At 37.8% G+C, this 9,564-nt stretch overlaps 1 protein-coding gene across 4 annotated transcripts in view; it reads right to left on the bottom strand.

The window, feature by feature from the left end:
• The window catches only part of ATP13A3 (ATPase type 13A3), a 79,309-nt gene that overhangs the window by 7,803 nt on the left and 61,942 nt on the right, over positions 1 to 9,564 (bottom strand). For 3 of the 4 annotated variants that reach the window (XM_010834394.1, XM_010834396.1, XM_010834395.1), the window contains 3 exons: positions 8,864 to 8,952; positions 3,771 to 3,851; positions 1,861 to 1,950 (listed from right to left, as the gene is read on the bottom strand). In XM_010834394.1, coding sequence (XP_010832696.1) covers positions 1,861 to 1,950; positions 3,771 to 3,851; positions 8,864 to 8,952 — 260 coding nt within the window. The remainder of the gene's footprint in view (positions 1 to 1,860; positions 1,951 to 3,770; positions 3,852 to 8,863; positions 8,953 to 9,564) is intronic. The other variant, XM_010834397.1, reaches the window with a different exon arrangement.

Here is a 9,564-nt window from a genome sequence, read left to right as displayed (position 1 = left end):
AAGAGACTGGTGTGTGTGTGTGTGTGTGGCGGGGAGTGTAATTATTCCTGACTGAGTCTTACAGTAATCTGACTAACTGATCGGTCTCCAAGGGTCACAAATACGAACGGTGAGAGTAAACTACAAACGGAAGTGTTAGAAGATGAAAGCACAGCATTCTGTGCTAAGAGTTTCTAAGAACTCTCTTTACTAAAGCCAGTAATTTTAAAAATGCTTCCTTAAATCATGACCATAGATAATGAAGACCAAAATCCTTGTCTACTCAGTGATGCTCAGAACTGGTAAACATGTGGGCCTGCTGGAGCCACCTGCTCTAGACCACTCTTCTGCCTTCACTCTCCCCCACAGCACTTCAGAGGTACAGCTTCACATGAGAGGTACAGACTCCTAAAAACAATGAGGACACATACTTACTTATAAACTTTTAGAAAACAGATATAACAAATGATAGAATTTTCTGCCACTTAATTCTGATTGAAAAGTGAGGAGGGCTTTCCAATTCAAATGGTTTAAAGGAGCTTTATGATACCCACTTTTGACTTAATCAGGGTATAGTTCCTCTTCAGAATCTGCATTTCCTGTTTAGATTAATTGTCGGAGATCTCTTTGGAAAAACTAAAAACTCAACAGAAATGTTTTCCTGGGCCAAGGCTTTGACAGTACAGACATTTTACATGAGGACTGATGATATGACCCAGACTTAACCCTCTGAAGTAATGCAGTGAGGTAACCAGGACAGAGGAGGTCTTGCTCAGGACTTGAGTCTCTAATACAGCTCTGGTCACACTACTGGGGACAACTGGGTACTACACGGCATTGAGATACAGAAGCGAAAGCAGATTCCAGACTCATCACTTCATTACAAAACTATCCCTACTCATCATCGAGCATGAGAAGAGGAAATGGTGCTCTACAGGACCTCTTCTAAACTGATCCTGTGATACTATGCTAGGCATCAAGCCTAATGAATTACCACAGCAAAGCTCAGAACACAGCTGCTCAGGTAAAAGAAGGCTAAAAATAAGTGAGTGACCCACGCCAGGGAATCCTCTTGAATTCGGAAAGCATCTGTGTGGCTTGGGATGAGTGAAAAGTTTAGAACTCATGTGTATAAACTGTACCTAAAAATAGCAATGGGCAAAATGAGGGAGTGAGGCTTTATGTTGTCAAGTTCTCTGCACTCAGTAAGCTGGCTCAGTGCTGTGATTCAATGGTACTGGTTTAAAAAATAAGACTAACCTATATTTTCTGTCAAGAATTTCAACATCCTAATACCAAAAAAAAAATTGGTTCTATTCTGTTTCTCTTTCCTTTTTACCACAAAAACAGTAAAAAGTCCTAAACCATGGTTTGCATAAAAATGAGCACTCTCTCTGAAAATTTTTCTGAATGATGAGAGATTGGGGAAACCCAAAATTAAGATATAGTAACTAACAAAGAATCAGAAATAATTCCTCAAAATTTTGACTTCTGAACACTGATCCATGAAGAAACAATCTCCATTTCATAACTTTATTTACATCCATCTCATTTAGCTTCTAATGGGACTCTCTATAAAAACCAGAAACAAAATTAAAGCCAGACAGAAATGAGAAAATTAATTCTTACCAGTGAGGACAAGACCTTCGCATAGTGACATGAAAGAGATCGGAATGGAAAAGAGATTTTGAAATTTCTGAAGTCCTAAAACATCTGTAACAAATGCTTGCCATGAATTTTCTAGGATGTCTTTACAAAAAAATGAAATACCAGGCACAGAGGGCAAGGTTGAGCAACACACAACAGAATACCATCCTACACATCCTACACAGTGCAGAGTACACAAGTGATGTGAAGAATTGAGTAAGGCTGATTTCCAACCTGTGGTGGCTGTGTGGTGGTGAAGCGATATTCTCCTTGTTTGTCTCGACTGAACACAACTTTCCAAAGGACCATGTCAAGGAAGAAATTCTGAGAGACAGTCCAGTGAGTTAAGCATTAAAAACAACTACATCATTCTTTATTAATGCACACGTTTAAAAAAGCTCTCACAATGCAGAAACATTAGTGAAAAACATGATTTGGTTTTCACACAGAGAATTTCAGTTAATACTGAAAAAGGATAAAGAATACAACAGGACTTTTGTAACAAATATAAATCATCACAAAATTCTTGGTAAAATGGGGTCTCTAAATTTTCCACAAAATATGGCTTTTATATGAATCCTCAGGCCCTTCTCATATTAAAATAATGCTTTGTAATATGAATTATTTTTTGTAACAATGAATTATTTGTATTTAAATATACCTATGTGAGCATGATGAAAAATAATTCTTTTGATAGTAAGCAAGAATAAATCAATGGAGATTAGAAAGGATTCCCCAGAAATCTGTTTTTTAAAAATATTTTATCTTAAATAACATTAACATGAAAAGATAAACTACAGAAAAAGGAAAGCTTTTAATATACATTATCTTAGATGTGCTTTCCATAAAATAGCAAAAATACATTAAACTGGGCAACCTAAAAAGATTAGTACCATAATATTACCAGGCCACCACTATGGCCCCAATTTTAATACAAAGTCATTTTTTAGAAAGATAACAAATTAAACATAATTTCTAAGTCTAGAACTATTATCTCTAAAGTATACATATTTTCCACAAATACCTAATTTTAATTCAAAAGCCTACTCTATGAAACCCTTAACTTAAAAAAATCACAACTGGAACTTCCCTGGTGGTCCAGTGGTTAAGAATCTGTCTGCCAATGCAGAGGACACAAGTTCAGTCCCTGGTCTGGGAAGATGTAAGCCCATGTGCCTCAACTACTGAAGCCTGCAAGTTCTAGAACCTGTGCTCTGGAGCAAGAGAAGCTATCACAATCAGAAGCAAATGCAGCACGACCAGAGAAAGCCCATGTGCAACAATAAAGACCCAGCAGAGCCACAAATAAATTTTTTTAAAAAATCACAACGGTATCTCCTTCTTCATTTGATATACTTCTACTCTAAGAGTGAATTATAACAGTAGTTCTGAGAAGAGACCAAATTTTATTAATAAGCATCAAATGAGAACTTACTATCTCCTTTTAGAAAAGCTGACCTAATGGCAATCCTAGAGAATAACCAGATGGTATACAATGGATCAAAGAGTACTTAAGACCTCTTTCTTCTAGGGAAACTTAAAAGTAAATACCAAGGGAGAAGTTCCAGCAATTGAGTAAGTTTATAACAGTCATTATTTTATATTTTCAGTAAACTCTCTTACTATTCATGTTTACTATACTTCATGGAGACAGCCCTGTCCCTCTCCTCCCTTGAATGTGAGGCTTTACTGTACATCACAGGACTCGGGTGGTACTCTGAGCTCACGGCCTCGGTTTACCAGTTTATGGGCCCAGAGCACCAATCTTCTCTCAATCACTAATTTTTTATTTTTAACTGCTTATTTATGATGGTACCTAAGTCATATCTCTCTTTTTTGGGGGCCACACTGCGTGGCTTGCAGGATCCTAGTTCCTCGACTAGGGATCAAACCTGTGTCCTCCACAGTAAAGGCATGGAGTCCTAATCACTGGACCACTAGGGAATTCCCTCGTATCTCTTAATATGACTATTATTAGTTCACAGAAAAAGTGAGAAGAGAAGGCTAAATGAATTTAACTAGAGTGAAACAAACTCTCTGTGGATCTCCATAATGTTACCTATCCTTTTCCTGCACTACCATTAAATCACCAAAAATCACAAAGCAGCAAGGCAGCCATTTGATTATGTGAAGTGCTTACTTACCTCTACTGCAATTGAAACAAAGGCATTGACAAGAACGATGATGAGCATAGTTATACGCCACTGATACGGTACACACACTATCTGTAAGACAAAAGTTAATATAGTAATGTAGCTGATAAAATAACATTATATCATAATTTCCAAATTTATTTAATACCTCTTATATACCAAACACTTTCACATATACTATCTACTCAATCCTCAACAACGCCACAAGGCAGATACTACATCCACTTTTCAGATGATAAAATGTAAAGTGCAGTAACTAAATGTTTAAAATATACATTAAACGGCTGAACTTAAAGAGACAATTCCTATTCAAATTCAAAAGCCCATACTCTACTAGATTATGAATTCTAACATGTCCCTAGTTTTTAAAAAATCCTATCTTTAAACAATGAAGTAGACACTGATCTAACAATGAGGTAATACTCAAACTCTATACTGTTTAAAGCAAATTCATAAAAAAGAACTATCAGTTCAGTTCAGTCGCTCAGTCATGTTTGACTCTTTGTGACCCCACGGACTGCAGCACACCAGGCTTCCTTGTCCATCACCAACTCCAGGAGCTTGCTCAAACTCATGCCATCCAACCATCTCACCCTCTGTCATCCCCTTCTCCTCCTGCCTTCAATCCTTCCTACCATCAGGGTCTTTTCTAAGGAGTCAGTTCTTCACATCAGGTGGCCAAAATATTGGAGCTTCAGTTTCAGTCCTTCCAATGAATATTCAGGACTGATTTGCTTTAGGATCGACTGATTCGCTCTCGTTCCTGTCCTAGGGACTCTCAAGAGTCTTCTCCAACACCACAGTTCAAAAGCATCAACTCTTCAGCACTCAGCTGTTTATGATCCAACTCTGACATCCATACATGACTACTGGAAAAACCATAGCTTTGACTAGACAGACCTTTCTCGGTAACCAAGTAGTATCTCTGCTTTTTAACACACTGTCTACGTTTGTCATAGATTTTCTTCCAAGGAGCAAGTGTCTTTTAATTTCATGGCTGCAGTCACCATCTGCACTGACTTTGGAGCCCAAGAAAATAAAATCTCTCACTGTTTCCATTGTTTCCCTATCTATTTGCCATGAAGTGATGGGACCAAATGCCATGATCTTCGGTTTTTGAATGTTGAGTTTTAAGCCAGCTTTTTCACTCTCCTCTTTCACTTTCATCAAGAGGCTCTTTAGTTCCTCTTCGCTTTCTCACATAAGGGTGGTGTCATCTGCATACCTGAGCTTATTGATATTTCTCCCTGCAATCTTGATTCCAGCTTGTGCTTCATCCAGCCTGGCATTTCAAATGATGTACTCTGCATGTAAGTTAAAGAAGCAGGGTGACAATATACAGCCTTGACATATTCCTTTCCTGATTTGGAACCAGTCTGTTGTTCCATGTCTGGTTCTAACTGTTGCTTCTTGACCTGCATACAGATTTCTCAGGAGACAGGTAAGGTGTTATGGTATTCCCATCTCTTTAAGAATTTTCCACAGTTTGTTGTGATCCATAGTCTAAGGCTTTGGTGTTGTCAATAAAGCAGAAGTAGATGTTTTTCTGGAATTCTCTTGCTTTTTCTATACTCCAACAGAATTTGGCAATTTAACCTCTGGTTCCTCTGCCTTTTCTAAATCCAGCTTGAGCATCTGGAAGTTCTTGTTTCATGTACTGTTGAAGCCTGGCTTGGAGAATTTTGAGCATTCCTTTACTGGCATGTGAGATGAGTGCAATTATGCGGTAGTCTGAACATTCTTTCGCATTGCCTTTCTTTGGGACTGGAATGAAAATTGATCTTTTCCAGTCCTGTGGCCACTGCCGAGTTTTCCAAATTTGCTGGCATATTGACTGCAGCACTTTCACAGTATCATCTTTTAAGGTCTGAAATAGCTCAACTGGAATTCCATCACCTCCACTAGCTTTGTTTGTAGTGATACTTCCTGAGGCCCACCTGACATCACATTTCAGGATGTTGGCTGTAGGTGAATGATCACACCATTGTGGTTATCTTGGTCATCAAGATCTTTTTTGAATAGTTCTTGTGTGTGTTCTTGCCACCTCTTCTTAATCTCTTCTGCTTCTGTTAGGTCCATACCATTTCTGTCCTTTATTAGCCCATCTTTGCATGAAATGTTCCCTGGGTATCTCTAATTTTCTTGAAGATATCTCTAGTCTTCCCCATTCTATTGCTTTCCTCTATCTCTTTGCATGGATCGATGAGGAAGGCTTCCTTATCTCTCCTTGCTATTGTTTGGAATTCTGCATTCAGATAGATGTATCTTTCCTTTTGTCTTTTGTCTTTCACTTCTCTTCTTTTCTCAGCTATTTGTAAGGCCTCCTCAGACAACTGTTTTGCCTTTTTGCATTTCTTTTTCTTGGGGATGGTTTTGACCACTGCCTCCTGTACAGTGGCACAAAGTTTTTCAGGCAATCTATCAGATCTAATCCCTTGAATCTATTTGTCACTTCCAATGTATAATCGTAAGGGATTTGATTTAGGTCATACCTGAATGATCTAGTGGTTTTCTCTACTTTCTTCAATTTAGGTCTGAATTTGGCAATAAGGAGTTCATGACCTGAACCTTAGTCAGCTCCCTGTCTTGTTTTTGCTGACTGTATAGAGCTTCTCCATCTTTGGCTGCAAAGAATATAATCAATCTGATTTCAGTATTGATGTCCATGTGTAGAGTTGTCTCTTGTGTTGTTGGAAGAGGGTATCTGCAATGACCAGTCTGTTCTCTTGGCAAAACTCTGTTAGCCTCTGCCCTACTTCATTTTGTACTCCAAGGCCAAACTTATCTGTTACTCCAGGTGTCTCTTGACTTCCTTCTTTTGCATTCCAGTCCCCTATGATGAAAAGGACATCTTTTTTTGGTGTTAGTTCTAGAAGGTCTTGTATGTCTTCAAAGAACCATTTAACTTCAGTTTCTTCAGCATTGGCAGTTGGGGCATGGACTTGGATTACTCTGATACTAAATGGTTTGCCTTGGAAATGAACAGAGATCATTCTGTCATTTTTGAGATTGCACTAAGTACTCAATTTTGGACTCTTTTGTTGACTATGAGGGCTACTCCAATTCTTCTAAGGGATTCTTGCCTACAGTAGTAGATATAATGGTCAAATGAATTAAATTCACCCATTCTGGTCCGTTTTAGTTCACTGATTCCTAAAATGTCGATGTTCACTCTTGCCATCTCCTGTTTAACCACTTGCAATTTACCTTGATTCATGGACCTAACATTCCAGGTTCCTGTGCAATATTGTTCCTTTATAGCATTGGACTTTACTTCCATCACCAGTCACATCCACAACTGGACGTTGTTTTTGCCTTGGCTCCATCTCTTCATTCTTTCTGGAGCTATTTCTCTACTCTTCTCCAGTAGCATACTGGGTACCTACTGACCTGGGGAGTTCATCTTTCAGTATCATATCTTTTTGCCTTTTCATACTGTTCATGGGGTTCTCAAGGCAAGAATACCAAAGTGTTTTGCCATTCTCTCTCCAGTGGAGCACGTTTTGTCAGTAAGACTATAAACTGCCAAATTCTCCAGGGTCCAGTAATACAATGTTTATAAAAATTCAGATTCTAGATATCCTTGCCATCCTTTGACCAAGAAATTCTACTACTGACGTTAACTTCTAAATATGTCTTTCTTAATGAAGTCTGCAAGAATCTGCAAATACAGCACTGTTTATAATAGCAAAACAGTGGAAACAACCTAAATATCCATTAAAGGAATTAGTTAAAATACAGAAAAGTTAATGAAATAAAGCTCTTCCATAAAGTTCATATAAGTTTTATATCCAAACCTGTCAATAACATCAAGAAAAGAAAACTAAGTCTGATTTCACTCATGCAACCAAAAGCAAAAATTCCGAAGAAAATCTTAATAAACTAAATTGAGCAGATATAACAAAGAATGCATCATGACCAAATTGGTGTTATTCTACAAATGCAGTACTGGTTCAACATCTGAATATCAGTCAACTGTAATTCACCACATTCTCCTGGGAGAAACACTATGTGATCATTTCAACAGCTGTAGAATAAGCATTAGATAAAACTAAATATTTATGTTACCAACACCATAGAAGTAAACTTCCTCAACCTGGTAAAATGTATATACCAGAAACCTACAGCCCTTAATATATCCAATGGTGAAATACTAGAAACGCTCCCCATAGAGATAAGGACATTACTATCACACCAACATTCATGTTGTTAACAGACATGAAAAATATACAGAAGACATAAGGATTAAAATGTGATAAAAAAAAAAAGTCACTATTTATAGATGATAAGTGTCTAAAACAAAATCCAAGAGAATCTAAAAATCCAAGAACAAAGTCTGACAAAGCTGATAGATGTGAGATGAATGTCCAAATAAATGCGCTGATTCACCAGCATAAAAGGATCACACAATGTAATTTTAAACAGATACGTATCAGAGGAACAAACCCTGTTAATACTACAGGAATAAATCTAATAAAAACTTGTATAAAAACCTTTAGAAAAAAAGATATTCTGAAGAAGTAAGAGAGAGCCTCCCCCTCAATTTTTGATAAACCCAGTGTAATTCTAATAAAAAATCCAAAAGGGCTTTTCCTGGTACTTGACAAACTACACTTAGAATTTATATGGAGGAGGAAAAGCTCAGGAATAGCCAAAAAGATCACGATAAACAACAATGTGAGGTAAGGCTACGGCTCCTACCCATCCGTGTATCAAAATTACTTATAAAGTCACGTGACATTTTTGTACCCATTAGACAAATGTTGGCAATGATGTGGAACAAAAGCTCTCATACAGTGGTACAAACACTTTGAAAAACAACTGGGACTTTAGAAACGTGAAGAGGGCATGCTCAAAATTATACTAGAACACACTAGAAGAAAGAAACACAATCAGTTTAGTCTCTTCCCCCAGTAACATAAGAGCAACGGAGGGGGATAAATCTTAAGCCCTAGCAATCACCCAGCACTCTCATCTGTGTAAAAATAATGTATCATCTTCCCCTACTATCTTATTAACCACTGCTATCCCAGATACTATCATTTTTCAGACAACCAGTAATAACTGATGTGCTTAAGCCTTACCTGAAGAACCTGGTCAATAGAGTCAACTGGATGCAACATGATGAATAATATGAAAGCATACAACATAATCACAGATACAACAAAAAAATCTGGAAAAGAAAGGAAAACAATTAAATTAGGGAGTTCAAGTAAAAAGGCATATATTAACAACTGGTATAGTGTCAATCCTAAATTTGACTTGAATACTTCTATTTAGGTGGATTCGGAGAAGGCAATGGCACCCCACTCCAGTACTCTTGCCTGGAAAATCCCATGGATGGAGAAGCCTGGTAGGCTGCAGTCCATGGGGTCGCTAAGAGTCGGACACGACTGAGCGACTTCACTTTCACTTTTCACTTTCATGCACTGGAGAAGGAAATGGCAGCCCACTCCAGTGTTCTTGCCTGGAGAATCCCAGGGATGGGGGAGCCTGGTGGGCTGCTGTCTATGGGGTCGCACAGAGTCAGACACGACTGAAGTGACTTAGCATAGCATAGCATAGCATTTAGGTGGATGAAGTATATAAAATGTGTGCTATATGATATTTCCTAGAATATGATAGATCATACAGGCCCAAAGGATTTATTTACATAATGTGAAAATAATCAGCATTTATAAAAAAAATAAGGGATGGACCTTTATGGACATGTATTTGTACTTATCACAGATAGCCGCTTTATAAGATAATCAAGCCAATCTATAATTCACAAACAGGAGACCAG

This window comes from Bison bison, unplaced genomic scaffold (genome assembly GCF_000754665.1).
Source record: "Bison bison bison isolate TAMUID 2011002044 unplaced genomic scaffold, Bison_UMD1.0 scf7180017864032, whole genome shotgun sequence".
NCBI classification, from domain to species: domain Eukaryota; kingdom Metazoa; phylum Chordata; class Mammalia; order Artiodactyla; family Bovidae; genus Bison; species Bison bison.
This window is presented reverse-complemented; position numbering and strand designations above follow the sequence as displayed.